At 44.6% G+C, this 17,269-nt stretch overlaps 1 protein-coding gene across 1 annotated transcript in view; it reads left to right on the plus strand.

Annotated features, from left to right (window-relative positions):
• LOC144102152 (fatty acid synthase-like) overlaps positions 1-17,269 on the plus strand; it is a 43,300-nt gene that overhangs the window by 3,538 nt on the left and 22,493 nt on the right. The window contains exons 3-13 of the mRNA XM_077635468.1: positions 210-410; positions 1,891-2,013; positions 2,983-3,216; positions 3,930-4,231; positions 6,067-6,453; positions 6,989-7,178; positions 8,933-9,162; positions 12,727-12,930; positions 13,681-13,938; positions 14,915-15,131; positions 16,085-16,339. Of these exons, the coding sequence (XP_077491594.1) occupies positions 210-410; positions 1,891-2,013; positions 2,983-3,216; positions 3,930-4,231; positions 6,067-6,453; positions 6,989-7,178; positions 8,933-9,162; positions 12,727-12,930; positions 13,681-13,938; positions 14,915-15,131; positions 16,085-16,339 (2,601 nt within the window). The remainder of the gene's footprint in view (positions 1-209; positions 411-1,890; positions 2,014-2,982; positions 3,217-3,929; positions 4,232-6,066; positions 6,454-6,988; positions 7,179-8,932; positions 9,163-12,726; positions 12,931-13,680; positions 13,939-14,914; positions 15,132-16,084; positions 16,340-17,269) is intronic.

The following is a 17,269-nucleotide window of genomic DNA, read 5'->3' on the forward strand; positions in this document are numbered from 1 at the left end:
AAGAAAGCGCTTTATATCTGTGCGTATTCATATGCTGTTCGAGGGCAAATACTTTCATTCTGTCTGCACATGTGGCGTGCAATGCGTTCTCCTCAACATGTAGGAAATATTCTTTGAAATGTTGAAATGATTATGGCGGTAAGATTCAATAGGCAATTTTGTAAGCTTTCAAAGAGGCAAGAGGTCTGTGTTAACTATCTAACCCTCAGGACCAAGCTTTACGGTAGACACGGGTTGCTCGTCTACAATGACAGCCTTGAACGAGGCTGTGCAGGCTCTCCGCTCCGGACAGTGCAACGGAGCAATTGTTGGTGGAAGCATGCTCAGCCTGAAGGCTTCTACGTCGTTAAACTTTCTGCGTCTGGGAATGCTGTCGCCAGACGGCAAATGCAAGTCCTTCGATTCGCGCGGTGAGTTCACCCCACATTTTCACTTTCGCTAGTACAAAAACGTCGTCATTGCTGCGTTTGACGATAAATAAAATGTGAAGGCGTTCTGTTGTACCTAAGCAAGACTTGATGTATGAAGGTCTCTTCCATTGACAGTAATACCCTAAGCAGTGAAGACCAACGTTTTAGAAACGGTCGCCGGTGCTCTGCCAACAGACACCACACACGCCTTCGAGAATGCAGATATTACTAACAAATTCTCCTATTCACTTCCTTTTTTTTACGCGAGATGATTCGTAACATTTAAGGTTACAATAAATGGAATACTGCGCAGAGTGCAACTTGCAAAGGCTCCTAGAAATTGTTTGAAAAGCTCATGTTTTCAATGCGTTTTCAGCTAATAGGGTTAGAAAACAATGTTATAGCGCTTTAAATCTAACACAGAATGCAGAAAGATACAACCGTGATTTCGTTAACGTATAAACACAAAGACAAGCAAGGCCAGCTTATAAAGCAGTATCGACGGCCGGCGGACTGTTTGCGTTACTTTAGCAAGGGTAAAGGGGTTGAAAAAAGAAATTTCCGTTTGAAAAATACAGCCACAGCATTCAAGCGGCCTTATAGTTTAGAAACGTGGCCTCATTAGGATTTCGTCAGCTGATATAACTAAAGCTCAGATGAATGAATATTGGAATAAAAATTTAACTATTGCTGTATTTATTAAACAAAATAACAGAGCATGGTAAGAAAATTTAGAGAATGCAGCCCAGCGCCAAAAGCTGCCTGCTATTCCAGTGCACAACAGTGCTTTTCTAAAATGCGGTCATTATTGCCTTTATGCTTGCCTGCTAATAGCAGTGTTGACCATCAGTTTCTCGCTAAATTAAATGAATATTCTTGAATATATTCAGGTAGTTTTTCTCGCACAATCTTAGCTACCTGTTGAAACGACACTGCAAGGCACTGCATACTAGCCACATTAGAGACAGCTCTGAGAAGAAGACGGAAGCAGGCGAGTTTTTTCCACGGCATGGTACGTTACATTTCCTTCCGAAAAGAGAATACTATGTTTCCACCAAAAAGAAGCGATCCACTGGAAGTTTTGCCAAGAGCAAATCCAGCAGTCTAGCGGACTTTGTCGCTATCCTTTAGTGTCCGTTTCAAACACCTCACTTTGGTTTTAACGACTGTTACTCAGCTGATTTGGCTCGTTTAACAGATGGTTGGAGGAATCGCAGTCATGTATACCAGAGAGAAAGTAGCCTGTCGCCAAAAACATAAATTCCGGTTACTGTATTTAGGAGCCCGCGAACACTCTGCGTTCCCTGCAGGTGCGAACCGGAGGTACATTAAATAAGGAACCGAATTAAGATAATACTCTCGGAATATCTGCTAGCAATCGCCCCAGAAAGGATTGCTGTCTTCTAACATTCGGTTGCTGTCTTCTAAGAAGCTAACACAGGAAAAACGCGTGGGGGGGAATTGTTTCGCTGCGATGCAGGCGACGGTTACGTGCGAAGCGAAACTGTCGGTGCGTTTTTTCTTCAATGGGCAGCGGAAGCTCGTCGAATTTACGCCAAGGTCACTCACATAAAAGCTTCCTCCGATGGATACAAGTGCCAAGGTAATCTTATCCCTAAGAGAATTCGCTGCTGCTTCCTGTAAAAGAAAACACAGGTCAGTATAAGCGTCGCGAAACTGCTTTAGAATGCAGTGTTTTAGGAAGCTAGAGCGTCTTGACCTTCTTATCTGCAAGAAGTCAGAATGTGTTACATTGGATTCAAATACTGCAGCGCACTTGTAGTTGGAAAAAACTTAAACCTGTAGTCATCAAGTGCAAATGCATCTGAAATTGTTTCGTTGTGAGAAGGAGTCGTAAGTTTGATAAAACTATCGATTCACCCTATCGTCGACTGAACGAAAGTACTGGCATTCTAGCCACATAAGCCTTTAGTCAGTTTTAGTAACAGTGCAACCATTTTGTTTCGTTTGGGGCAGGACATCAGTGAATAGATGTGACGATGTAAGATTTCGTATTGATTGTCTAGTGTTTCTCGATGCTATCTCTGGCGCGCCATTTTAAATGTGCTTTGATTTAGCATGGATATTATGGGTCTATGCGTTTGAGCGTGACTAGTTTTTTAATTTAAATACTGACACGATGATATATCGAAAAAAAAACCACATTATGTATTCACTCCGTTTTTACCTTTCCTCGGCACTGGTCTGTAGAAGGGTGATACTATTGTGCAAGCACCCGATGGACTTTTATGTTACCGCTCCTAATAAAGGACTATGAAATGAGCCTCTCAGACACGGAGGCGCAATTAATCACTTGCAGTTCCTTCGATATTGCTTCTATGATCATCCAGACAGCCTACCACAGTTTCCTTTCTTCTCGCTTTTTAGCGTACAATAGTCAGTTTACAATGCAATTCCGTTGTCCTGAGTGCGCTTTATATTTTTCCATGATGCTATACCAACTAGCTCAAATGTCGATTCTACTTCATTATAATTCAAGTTTGCACCCCATGCTCTGCATTGTTTAACTGAGAGCAGCACTTCTAACAACGTCTTCCGCGCGATTCCCCAGGAGTCATGTTCCCGTCAAGCCAGGCTCAAGAACGGCTGCTGAGGGAAACATACGACGAGGCAATGTTGGACCCCCGTCAAGTGGCATATGTAGAGGCACACGGAACAGGAACTAAAGTTGGCGACACCCAAGAGCTCAGTGCCGTCAGCACAGTGTTCTGTCAGCCGGGGCGCAATAAGCCTCTATTGCTTGGCGCCGTCAAAAGCAACGTGGGACACGGAGAAGCTGCCTCAGGTAAAGAGAAGAGCGCTTGCAACTCCGCGCGCTTGAATCGCCTCTTGAGGCACTATCTTCAAACTAACTGCACAGTTCTAATTTTACAGAAAATCATTCGACAGAGGTCTGCCTGTTTGAGAAATAAATTGAATTTGAATGAAAAAAGAACGCCAACCAACGATGAAATAACAAATTTCAGAGCCTACTCGGTTTCTTAGTCACGTGTGTTTAGGTATGCTTGCGGGCGAGATGCAGCTTGCTTTCACACAGAAGTCTTCCTTCGCTTCAATAATTCAACTCATTAAACAACCATCCATTCTACATAGTTATCTCCTAAGCACGTCATTAGTTAATTACCGAATTATTGTATTGTTTCCGCCAAACGCTGAGCCTAATGATGCATAGCTTGCCACACAGCCACGTCGTGGTTAGTAGATCAGAATAAATGAACCGTTATTGTATCGAATAATATTTGAGATGCTTCCTCTGCCCAGGATATCTGAACAAGTTGCTTTGAGGGCGCACAAGTGCACAAGTGCCCAGACGCACAAGTGCGTTTCAGCCTTCTTTGTCATGATGGGAGAAGGGGAAAATTCGAAACGCATTTAATTTAAGCCTTCACTTGTAGGTGATTGAAAATATTTTCACTTGAAGGCATATTGCACGAATTGGCAATGGCGGCACCCTAGGCATGAAAAGCACCCCACATGGTCACCATCATCCTTTCGCAGGTCTCAGCTCTATAGCCAAAGTGATCCTGGCCATGGAGACAGGTGTCATCGCCGGCAACCTCCACTTCACCGAAGCCATCACTACCACTGAAACTTTGCATGGTGGCAGCATTGAGGTAGTAGACAAGGAGACTCCTTTCCCAGGTGGTCCGGTCGGCATAAACTCCTTTGGCTTAGGCGGCAGCAATGTTCACGTCATTCTTGAGTCGAGTCAAGGACTGCACGTGGAAGACATTTCGCGCGACAAGGGAAACCTTCCTAGGCTAGTACTCATGGCTGGACGGACAAAGGAGTCACTGGTGGTGAGTTTATCCCTTAAATAGAGTATTTCAGGCTGCCTCACTGTGAGCTCTACTACAGCCATTTGCTAGCTCTGAGGGGCGGCCATTGGCCGTAGCTTCCGCCCATCTGTTGTGGAGGAACTCAGGGGAGCGGCGGACCGCCCTCCCCCCCCCCCCTCCGACAGCCTTAGAAGTCTCAACCCCCCCCCCCCCCACCCCATTCGGGTACAAATAAAAGCAGCATATGCCCCTCAGCTGCTGGCATATCACCGTGGGTCATGTACAAGGGTAGTGACTATGGATTCACCGGACTAACTGCAACTTCGCGACAGTCGGTCGACGTTATTGGCTGGAGGACCTCCTATAAGGGGCGTAAGCGGCACTTTGCCAGAAAGTGTTTTTATCGAAGACTTTTTTAATAAAGAAAGTTCAAAAATTGGGTGCCCCCATCACACTATACGCCAGCATTATCAATGACACAACAATAATCGAATTTTACCTCACAGCTACAAACCACGAACTCACCACTATGGGCATGTTGTTTCTGGAATATTTGATAACAATCAGGCGCTTAGTCTCCAATGTGCCTGCTCATGCGCCGACTCATTCGCCTTTTCGCATCATGCAATGACGCATATAGATATAAAACGTTGCCCCCCCCCTCTCCACTTAAAAAAAAAACCACACCGCCAGTTGTTTTGCAGAGCTCTGGACACGCTCATAAAAAGATTTCCTTGCACTGCAAAAATTTTCAAAGAGCAGATTTGCGTCGCACACACTGCTCGGGAGATAACCATATGATCTGATGCTGTATGGCATTCCTCAAGGGCCAAGCTTGGCTAACAGATCGAACCCGACATCGTAAGCATCCTGGCCTTGAACACGCACGCTTTTTAGACAGTGGTGCCGAGCAGGAGCTGCTGTTAAAAAAAAAAACCTTCCGCTCAATATCCGCGAAATTCTTCGAACACGTCGAGTTCAAGCCCACACAGGGTACTGACAGCCAGAATTTGCGAGGCTGCCCCCGGTCGAGGTGAAAATTTCCATGTGTGGCATTCGTATATGTCCGCCATACATATCCGGATGTCGTCACCATCCTTTATAAAAATAAAATAACCCTCATTTCAAGAAGGGATTTTCTGGTAAATTTAATCAGAAATCGGCTTCACACTCAGGCGAAGGCAAGGCTTAGCGAAAAGTTCGCTATGTGCTCGCCATCATGGTGGAACTACACAGCGATTTATAGTGTGCACAGTGGTTTCCGGAAGTCCAGGACAGTAAATTGGCCGCGTGTATCGTACTTCCACACAACACTGCCAGGAATACGGGACAACGCTTCTAGTTCCCTTGGCTGCCACCAAGTAGCGCATGGCTTTGAACCCTACCCTACAGTGGAGAGCAGCGGGGCTGATTTATCCAAGGCATTGGGGTTTAAGGACAGTGAAGGGAAAGTAGAATTTAAGCGGGCAGAACTAACCAAGCGAAGGTTATCTGATTGGTGGCTAAAATCAAGACAAGCGTAAAATTTCATAAGTCATGGCTAGGTGGCTTGAGCCACCGCCCGATTTAAAGGCTTCAGCCTTATCCATCCATCCTCCATCCATCAGACATGGCGCGTCGACATCGCCCGCGATTCAAGAAAGAATGGCCGAGCGGCGACCGAAAAGAGCGTGATAGGCAGCTAGGCTTAGAGTCACTGGCTGGGCATTGTCCTGAATTCGTGGTAAAGCTGGAAATACTTGAGATTTCTTGCAGGTGTTGTCTCTTGATGTGCTAACATGTCAGACGCTGCGTATGATACAGTTATGACTGCACTATAAATTAGTCTGTGCTGCTTGTTATCACCTTAAACGTAGCGCACTCTCGACCGCATGGAAGCGGAGGGGCCATACCCCGACTCGGCGTACGCGCTCCTGAACCTGGTCGGACAACCCAGCGTGAAGCAGTTCCCACACCGTGGCTTTGCCGTCGTGCACACTGACGACTCCGGGCCGAATCTTGTCAAGGTCGTTGAGCAGGCTCCGCTCAAGGAGCGACCTCTGTGGTTCGTCTTTTCTGGCATGGGCTGCCAGTGGAAAGGCATGGCCCGCCAGATGATGCAGTTTGACGCCTTTGCTCGATCCGTGCACAAGTCGCAGGAGTTTCTGAAGGAGTTCTGTGTTGACCTCATCGACCTGCTGACCAACGACAAATGCGCCCGCTATTCAATGGCTTCGGTGCAGGCATCCATAACAGCTGTGCAGGTGGGTTGAGCTTGCACACTTGGTGTATCGTTTTTAGACACTTTTCAGTTACTTTAAACTCGATAGAGATTTCGCAGGCAGCTTTATTACGAGTTATAACGCTTCTGTGTTCTTTACTTGCTTTCAGCACAGCATACGAGTTGAACAAAGAAATATAATGTTCATGGTGCTGTTCTACATAATTTTCCACTTAAAAAGAAGAGCATCGTAGACGCATGCGCAGGTAAATTTAGCAAGCGAAATGAGGACTTTCCCTGTTCGGTAGCGACCGCGGCCGTTGCGCAGGGTGCACGTAAGAAATATTGCACATTCCACGGATGCCTGTGAGCTAACAAAGTCTTTTTTCTGAATTTCCAAGTTTATTTTTCTTAAGACACCCTGCAGCCTTACATGCGCAGGAAATCCCATTTCGGCACTTTGCAAATATTTACCAATTATTTATTTGATAATAGGACAACGCATCTCGATTCTGAAGGGTGCATTGCTACCGAATGATGCAAGGAACGTTTCTCCTCGTCTCCGACTTTCACGACAGGTGGCACTCATTGATACGCTTGGTGCCATGGGAATTCAGCCGGACGGTATGCTGGGCCACTCGCTGGGAGAGGTCGGCTGCGCCTACGCCGACGGCTGCTTGACGGCCCAACAGGCCGTACTTTCTGCATACTGGCGAGGACGGTGCATCGATATGGAAGACCTTCCCAAGGGAGCTATGGCGGCAGTAGGCAAGTAAAATAAATAAATAATTGGTTTTGGGGGAAAGGAAATGGCGCAGTATCTGTCTCATATAACGTTGGACACCTGAACCGCGCCGTAAGGGAAAGGATAAGGGAGGGAGTGAAAGACGAAAGGAAGAAAGGGGTGCCGTAGTGGAGGGCTCCGGAATAATTTCGACCACCTGGGGATCTTTAACGTGCACTGACATCGCACAGCAAGTAGCGCGCTGATCGAGATTATTATTCTAAGCTTGCTTTCACGCAGCTTCTTAAGACAAATCGGCAGAAAGGCAAAACTTGGTTTTTGTTTTGAGGGATCCAAAAAATGTGGCTTACATTGAGGGGATCCCAGATGAAAGAAATGTCCGAACTTCAACTGCGTCTCAAGGTGCTGCGTCTGTGAGCGCCTTGGGCGTACTTGTCTAGCAGCAGGGTTTCAAGTACTCATCCGCCATCCTGCTAAGCTGCAGTATGCTGCACGCTAAAGTATTTCACTTGACCAAGTGCAAGGAGGTTGTGGAAGTTTTCTGCCTAGTCCTAGCGCTGTACGCAGGTGCTATTGTCGTATTTAACGAATAATGACTCTCAGAGCCCGTGGCAAAGCAGGCCCTCGGACGTGAGTGAAATGTTTTGTAATAATTTAGGAGTCTTTGAACGGGGTCGCACCAAGTTCCTATGCATTCGGTTATGAATGAATGGACCCGGTTTATACCCCTCAAGGTACGAAGCTACCTGCTTTACTAGATGTGTGGTGTAAATCTACGATGTGAAATGTTCACATTTTTCATACGAAGACATGTTTATGATCTGCTTGCGCTGATGTATGTACCAGAGCAAGTGATTTGCTAATCAGTGCGAACCTCCGTCGTCACGTCAGCCTGTACCGCAGCAGTAAACTGAGAGAAATGTAGACCGAACTCTTTATTTTGTTAGGTGTGCGCCTTTGTGACACTAGATTTATATTTGTGAAGTTTGACTTCGTAGATTTCTAACTTGGCGACAAGCTGCTGATTCAGACGCATTAAATACTTGCACATGCATTTTGTGAAAAGGAAAGTCCCTCGGGCGAAAGTCTATGACAGTTGTATCTGGTTAGTACACGTCTGTGAAAAAAAAAAACAGAAACCGAGACGCCTAGCGAGCACAAAAGAAAAAGCTTGAAATCGATTTCATAGCAAAGCAGAGTCCCATGGCAAGGATAATTATAAAGCTGCACTCATGACACTCCATGTGGGCAGATCGGGTTTGAGAAAAAAACAAATGAGAGATATCTTTGTTCAAATAATTAAAAAAGTGAACATGGGCAGGGCAAGTATTGCGAAGAAAAGATGACTTATTATGCGAAAACTTAAATTAATAGCTTGCGACACAAACTAAATGTAGCAAGGCGTGACAGACAGGGAATGGAACTGAAGAAATTGGAAAATTGGCAAGGTTTAGACTGCCGCATCGAGTGTAGAACCGGACTAAATTGAATAAATTGGAGAGCCATTTGTCCTGGAGTAGATATTGCCGAGTTCATGGCGATGGTGACTTTTTCGAAAATAAGAAAGCGCATGAAGCTTTTTATTTTTATTTTTATTATTTTATTTTTAACGAAGTTAATTTGTTTCGATAACCGCACTGTGTGCCCATTGGAATGAATACTACGCGAAATAAAGGTCGCTTAAGGCCGCAGCTTTTTGCATTCTATGTTGTAGCGCTTCGAGAGTCGGAACTCCGAAGTGATGCACTAAGCATTCTGATATGACGGCTCTATCCAGGACTAACGTGGAAAGAGGCTGAAAGGCGCTGTCGTAATGGGGTGGTACCGGCGTGTCACAACGCTCAGGATTCAGTGACAGTGTCCGGTCCCGCTGACGCCGTGGTCGAGTTGGTCGCAGAGCTCAAAGCCGAAGGTGTGTTCGCGCGGGAGGTTGACAGCATGGACGTGGCCTTCCACAGCGATCACATGCAGAGCATCGCTCCGGCGTTCCAGGAAGCCTTGCAGAAGGTGAACCTGCTTATCTTTAGTCTGGTGTTTGGTGTTTAAGGTCTCAAAGCGACTCAGGCTATGAGGGACGCCGTAGTGAAGTGCTCTGGAAATTTCGACCACCTGGGGTTCTTTAACGTGCACTGACATCGCACAGTACACGGGCCTCTAGAATTTCGCCTCCATCGAAATTTGACCCCCGCGGCCGGGATCGAACCCGCGTCTTTCGGGCCATCAGACGAGCGCCATAGCCACTGAGCCACCGCGGCGGCTTTAAGGCCTAGAAGTCGCATGTTGGCAATAGCAACCGCGTGATGCAATGCCCAGCATCCGTATAGACCACGTGGGGCTTTTTAACGTGCATTTACAGAACACAACGCGCGAGCATTTACAATTCGCCTCCATCAAAATGCGGCCGTAGCTTTGGTATAAGGAACTCGTCCTGAAAGACGCTTTGCAAAAATAGCTTTTGTTTACAAATCTTTGCATGCCAGGTAAAAGCATTGTTTATTCCATTTGTAGGTCTTGTACATGTCGCCCGAATACCATTGTACTGTCGTTGTCGAGTCGACGACAAAATTTTCATTTTTAGGTTCCTAAAGAACTCTGCACGCTTTCTTATTTACCGGACATTGATCTCAATCTCTTTCTTTATTCGCAAATTTCATGACCAAGATCAACATTACTTCATCAGGATTTATCTGTTTGGGAGACTTCAACACTCCTGGCATCCACTGGCCATCGTTGTCTGCATTTGGTCGTGACATTACAATTTGTAAAGAACTAATAAACATTTCCTTATTGTTTGGACTAACTCAGGTTGTTTCTAGTGCTACTAGGCTGAATTCCATCCTCGACTTAGTTTTTCTAAACTCTACTTTGGCCCAAAATGACTTCTCTTGTGAAGTAATTGATGGGCTCTCAGATCATAAAGGCGTGTTAGTTTCACTCTCTTGTCCAGTCTCCAAATCACCCTATTTGTTTACTACTTTTCCTGACTTCACTCGTGCTGACGACCATTCCATTATTGAGGTTTTAGCTGATCGTTTCGATACATTCTCTGCTTTCTCAGCAAGCCACGACGTAAATTTTCTTACTAATTACTTTGAATGTCTTGTCAAGGATTGTGTCCAACGCTTTGTTCCTATTAAAACTAAGAAAAGAAATTCTAATGTTCCTTGGATGACTCGAGACATTTTGCATTTATCTCGTCGCCTTTGTAGGCTAAGGCGTTCGAGAAGAAGCAACGATCCCATAACCTTAGACAGATTTCACAAGGCAAAAAAAGAACTTAATCTTAAGTTGCGCATGGCCAAGGATTTCTTTTTTCGTGTCCACCTGCGCGATCTGTTAAGAACTAACCCCCGAAAATTTTGGTCATCCATCTTACCTCGTGACACTTCATCCACTTCGTTCAGATTAGATAATGACGTCATCAGTGAGCCTGCTGTAATATCTGATGCTTTCAACAAATATTTTAACTCGGTGTTCGTTCCGGATAACAACGTCATTCCGCCACTCACTAATATAATTTCTTCTCCAGCAATCAGTGATACTGTCATAAACACTGATGGCATCCTAAATCTTGTTTTAAACCTCGACGTTAAGAAATGTACCGGCCCGGATGGAATACATAATGCGTTCCTGGTTCGTTACTCCATGTGGTCATCGAAATATCTGACCATCATATTCAACAAGTCCTTATCATCCGCTACAGTTCCTTCTTCTTGGAAATTAGCCAAAGTGCTCCCTCTTTTCAAATCTGGTGATAGACAGTGCTTGTCGAACTACAGACCGATTTCATTGACATCACAGTCATGCAAAATGTTGGAACACATCATTCATAAACACATCATGCTTTTTCTTGAATCCAATAATTTGCTATCTAACTTTCAGCATGGGTTTAGGCGCGGTTTTAGTACGGTAACACAATTAACAGAATTTGCTCATGATATATTACATAACCTCGATGTCGGTAACCAAGTTGATGCCATTTTTATAGACTTCTCGAAAGCATTCGATACTGTTCTACATTCCAAGCTTCTTGCTAAACTAAATGCTATACTAAACAATCCTCACTTGGTTGATTGGATTTCTAGCTTTCTCTCATCTCGTTCCCAGTTCGTATCCTATAATTCTTCTCATTCTACTGCTGTTGATGTAACGTCAGGTGTGCCTCAAGGCTCCGTCCTTGGACCACTACTCTTTTTAATATATATCAATGACTTGCCACATAACATTTCTTCTAACATTCGTCTTTACGCTGATGACTGCGTTTTATACGAAGTAATTAATGGCCCTAATGATCATCGCCACCTCCAAGAGTCATTTGCTATGTTTTGTAGTTGGTGTAGTACCTGGCAAATGAGAATTAATTTCGACAAAACCGTCCTCATGTCTTTTTGTAACAAATCTTCCGTTTCCCATTTTAGTTACTCTTTCAATGGCCGTGTGGTGGATAGGGTCTCGCAGTACAAATATCTTGGTGTCATATTCACGCATAACATGTCTTGGTCTAAACACATTGATTACGTATGTAATAAAGCACTAAAAAAACTAGGTTATCTACGACGCACGCTACCCAATTCACCAAAAGACACAAAGCTACTGTTGTATAAATCTCTAATCCGCCCTGTTCTTGATTACGCAGCTGTAGTGTGGAACCCGTACAAGCAATTCGAAATTAACATGTTAGAAGCAGTCCAGAAGAAAGCTGTGCGTTTTATATGTCATCGTTATGATCGCGATTTCTCACCCTCTTCTACACTTCTCTCATTGAATTTAACCACGCTGTCTGTCCGTCGCCACACTGAATCATTAAAATTCTTACATTGTGTCGTCAATTCCTCAGTAAGGCTGTCAGCTAACCACTACATTAACTTTGCGCCATTATCATCTACAAGAAGTCATCACGAGCTTAATTTGATACCGTATTTTGCGCATGCTAATTTGTTCAAATTCAGTTTTTTTCCCCGCTCAATAGAAGCCTGGAATTCTCTACCCGGGTCCATTCGTTCTTGTCCATTTCAAAACTTTGTAACTGCCGTTGAAGACGCATAATAGCTGTGTATTCTTACCCTGTCGTTAACAGTTTCCTTTCTTGTTTGATATTTCATTTGTGATTTTAACTTTTTGTAGTGCTTACTTTGTACATTTTGCTGCATTTTGTTTCCTTGCATTTTTTGTGTGTTTTCCCACTCCTGCCATAGCGCATAATTGCGCTGCAGTATGTATAAATAAATAAATAAATAAATAGATGAAACTCTGTGTTCCCACACTATCTGATCACAAGTAGAGTAGGTGTATTATTTCTATTTCTTTCTTGCTTCAAAGCCGATATTTGTCAATCTTGACTAGATCGCTCGAGTAACTTGCTAAGGCAACACCACGCACTGGAAAAAAAGCACGATGGGCACAGGATGAAGGCGCGAAGTAGGCTGAAAAAAAAACAGTCACTCGCATGCTATACATTTATTTACACTTCTATCGCTATACTCAAGTGCCACCAAACGGAATGTAGCAGTGTGTCACTTGATCTTGTCGCGTTAGTCAGAGTTGACAGCATAACTTGGTCCTCTCGGGCAGGTAGTTCTTCAGCCCAAGCGCCGCAGCCAGTGCTGGGTGAGCACTTCAGTCCCTCAGGACCAATGGCATGAGCCAATCGCCCAAACCTGCTCGGTGGAGTACCACGTCAACAACCTGCTTTCGCCCGTGCTTTTCTACGAGGCCCTCCTTCACGTACCAAAGGAAGCCATCCTCGTTGAGATCGCGCCTCACTGTCTTTTGCAGGTGAGAATCCACTAAAAAAAAATTTAATATAGGAGACAATATACCAGAAGTTTTTTTTTTTTTTTCAGACCAAATGCTGTCCATTTAAGTGTGTGAGAATGGCGCAGAATCTCACAAGGCGGAAAACAACAGCGACGCGACTCAGATTTCATAGTAAAAGGTAGGTCGAAAAGAACAAAGAGCAAAGAAAGAAGCAAGACACGACGCTCGTGTCGCGTCTTGATTCTTTCTTTGGTCCTTGTTCTTTTCGACCTACCTTTCCCCCTTGAATCAAACTCAACTCGCCAAACGATCCACCTTACTACCTTACTGCTGTAGGCTTAAGCCTTAGGAGCGAGGGAACGAGCAGTTGATTTGGATATAGACAAGAATAGAATAGCCACGGCCCCGTGCCACGGCCCGGCGCCTTCTCTATTTTCTTTCTCGTGCGGGCACGCTTTGGCCGTGCTCTATGCGCCGCCAAAGGAAGGCGCTAAACTGCGATACACATTTGGCTGTATCCAAGTTAAAAAGGGATTTTATTCAAAGAAATGACCGTTTTTAGCCGGTAAAGTGTACGCTACTCACATTTAAAAAATAATGTAGACCAAATTTTCAATCAGTATTATTAACCTTCATTTAGGCGCGCCTGTTAGTTGCGACTTTTCCAAACTTTCCCCGGGAAGGTAATTGCGAATACTTTAAACATTTGGTTTTCATTGGTCACTCTTTTAAAACGAGGTTACCTTTTTGTCTTTCAACTGATCGCAGCCCATCTTGCGGCGTGCCCTGGGCTCCAGCGCCACCTTTCTTGGTCTGATGAAGCGCGACGCGGACAACCCGACCTTCTTCCTCAGCTCACTGGGCAAGCTGCACACTCTGGGAGTCCAGCTGGACCTGACCCCTCTGTACCCACCAGTGCCATTCCCCGTGCCTCGCGGCACACCCTCCATCGGACACCTGGTCAGCTGGGACCACTCCCAGCGATGGACCGTGGCCCAATGGAACGAGTTTCCTTGCTCGCGAAAAGTGAGGCAGACACGCCATCGAAAGCTTACATTCCTCATATGAGCTATCTGCGTAGCATTCAAGCGTTCATAGTGACAACTACATCACGACGTCAGCTATAATACTGGCAGTGATTATAACTGGAAAAAGCAGAGTTAGCCTCAAACGGAAACGCGAATTGTATTGCTCGTACAATTGGTACTGCTGGCTCCTACTCACATCACTTTATTTTTATTTCTAAACAAACTATAATTACTAAACACCAAAGTTAAAGACTGAAAACTGATGTATCAGTGCGCTTCATTCTTCGTTCCAGTGATCTTTTTGCGTCATACATAGTCACTTCACCTGAAATCGTCTTTCTTCCTCTATCTCTCTCATTGGGAACACAAAAAGCTCGATGGCCATTGTCAACCAGTTATTTACGGTTTTAATTTCTCCAATCGCATAGGTTTTTACCTGAACTAGAAATAAATCCGGGCATCGCCTCTAATGAACACAGCTAATAACAAGTGCACATCACAGTGACGAACGGAATATCGAGACACCCAATTAGTAATACATATTCCGGCGCGAAAGATTTGATCCCAAAATTGATTAGTGGGATAGCCTGACCAGATCATGGCGCAAGATATGAGTTGCTTGACAGCATGGTGAGAGTTTCTGTTTTCCTAACTGTGGAACTTGTTCGACTGTTGATGATTATAATATTGATTTGAAGGGCAACACTCCACAATTTACTGCTGGTATCTTCCTTAAAAATAATATACTGGTATAATTCAACTTATTTCAAGGGATGCCTTCGACTTGAAGCACTATCTACCAGTTAACATACTAATCTTAAGTATTTTATTAACGAAGGCAATGAACGAGGACTATTACGCTTAAAAGTATAGAAACAATTAGTTACTGCGTTCACAATGCGCCTGATATGCATCTAGCTCGGCTATCATAACGTATCCTTCGCCTTTTTACGTGCCACCTTCCCAAAACCCAGCTGTGTGACGAGGTCACCGAGGTTAACTTGGAGTCGAACCAAAAAGACGCCTATTTGGCCGGACACCAGCTGGACGGGAATGTACTGTTCTCGATGGCCGGCTGCATGGTGCTGGTCTGGAAGTCCCTATCGAAACGCTGCGGAAAGCCGTACCAGAAGGTTCCCGTGGTGTTCGAGGACGTCACCCACCACAGGAGCATCGTCCTGCCTAAAACTGGTGGGCTTCCTATAGCAGTCACACACATGCTGCTCACTGAAAGTGAAGGACAAATCCGAGGACATGATCTGTGTGTCTCGGTTTCTCTACGCCAACCCGACTGTGGCAGCATGTGCAGAAAATGAGACCTAGTTCTTCTAGTTTCTGCAGCTGTCACTACGTTCTGCACGGCGCTGAACGTCAAAAATTACAGCGGGAATTCGGAATACTCAGTGCACCCCATCGATTTCCTATGGCCGTCAGATCTGGACTGTGCGAGCGGAGGAATAGTCATAGGATCACGCCTGAAGCGCGTGGGGAAAATAGGCAATGAGAAACAATTGCTTCTCGCGAAATCTCATCACCGTAGTTTTGTCTCAAAATATAAAAATATCGCTATTTCTTCTCTTATTTCTCTCTTTCTTTCTGACCTTCTTCTGATTCTTTTCTTTGTTTACTTCGTTTGTTTGATTTTATTTCCAATAACTAAAGAAAGAGAGAATCAAATAAAACGTGAGAGGAAAGTAGGAACAAAGAGAGATAAAAAGAAAGCAAAAAAGAAAAAGAATAGAGAAAGAAAGAAAGAAAGAGAAAGAAAGAAACAATGAAAGAAAGAAAGAAAAAGAAAGAAAGAAAGAAAGAAAGAAAGAAAGAAAGAAAGAAAGAAAGAAAGAAAGAAAGAAAGAAAGAAAGAAAGAAAGAAAGAAAGAAAGAAAGAAAGAAAGAAAGAAAGAAAGAAAGAAAGGAAAAAGGAAAACGAAAGAAACAATTTCCTCTGCTCGAGTCACGCAATGTTTTCAACCGGCGGTTGACAGAACGCGCTATATTTCTAGAAAAGCTGGGCTGGCGGAAAGCCTTGTCAGTCTCCATTTCTATTCGTTACGGGCCCCATTCGTGCCTTAGTACGTCATTATTGTGTAGAGGAGGCAGCATGCCCATCTCTTAGAACTCGCAATGTAATTTCCTGAGCGCAGGTGCCGTCCGCATCATGGTGAACGTCATGCCCGCATCAGGAGAATTCGAGGTCTGTGAGGCCGGGACGCTGGTGGCGAGTGGTCGCATTCGGATGGCGGAAGAAGTGGAGAAGCTAGTCGACGAGTACCCACCAAGTCAGTCCACTGAGGCGGTGGCCTACGAGCTGGACACCGGTGACATCTACAAGGAGTTTAGGCTTAGAGGATACAAGTACAGCGGAAGTTTCCAGAGCATCCTGAAGGCCGACCTGCAAGGTTAGCCTCTTGCTAAGATGTATGTCGTACTATGCTCACCGTCAGCGTAATTTCTGTGGTAGGGCTGGGTTGGAGTGAACACACCAATTGTGCTGTACAAACTATCATTGAACGTGTTTGCCACAAGCGCAATATATTTGAATATACAAAGCTGTTGAGCGCGGCGCATCCAACTCAGAGGCGCCCTTCAGCATTTATTGGAGCACCTCAGCGCCAGAACTATGGCTGTTACTCAAGAGGTTTCCTTTACAAGACATGTTAGACCGCAACTATCTCATAAAAAAAGTGATGTTGAAAGTTACACAAGACAGAAAAAAAATGGGAATGAACTACTGCATTCTACAAAACGAAATTTGAATCAGTGTTGTTAAGTCATGCATAATGAACTCAGAGGTGGTATGTGTTCATATATGCGTATTTACTTGAGGATAAGAATATATATTTACGAATCTTAGAGCTTAAACTTATGTAGGATTGCTGCATCATGTGCCATCATAATATGGTTATACCTTTTTTGATACTGCTTATAGAGACCGGTTCTAATGCAGCTGCAGGCTATGCTGAGAGTTCGCGCTGAAATTTCATCCAGCGGTCATACTTATTGCCGCGTTCGAGTAAATTTCGTTTACTTGTGTTCTTTACTTACTTGATTCGTCTTTATTGAATCAGGCGTGAGAGCCATTTGCGATGCTGACAGTGATAGATCTGAGGGTACGGCTGCTGCTTAGTAGACGTACAGGAAAGCAGGGCCGAGACGGCCATTACGCGAACCGATAACTTCCTTTAATCCCGCATACAAATGAACTGCTGCATGAGACGCACCTATTGGTGATGCCGACAGTGACTACTTCCGCCTCGAAGAAGTTACAGCAGCGCCACAGCAAAAAGAAAAAACTATCTTATGTGATAGTACCAGAAACGGCATGGCGC

The sequence above is a fragment of the Amblyomma americanum genome, chromosome 8, assembly GCF_052857255.1.
Source record: "Amblyomma americanum isolate KBUSLIRL-KWMA chromosome 8, ASM5285725v1, whole genome shotgun sequence".
Classification (NCBI taxonomy): Eukaryota; Metazoa; Arthropoda; class Arachnida; order Ixodida; family Ixodidae; genus Amblyomma; species Amblyomma americanum.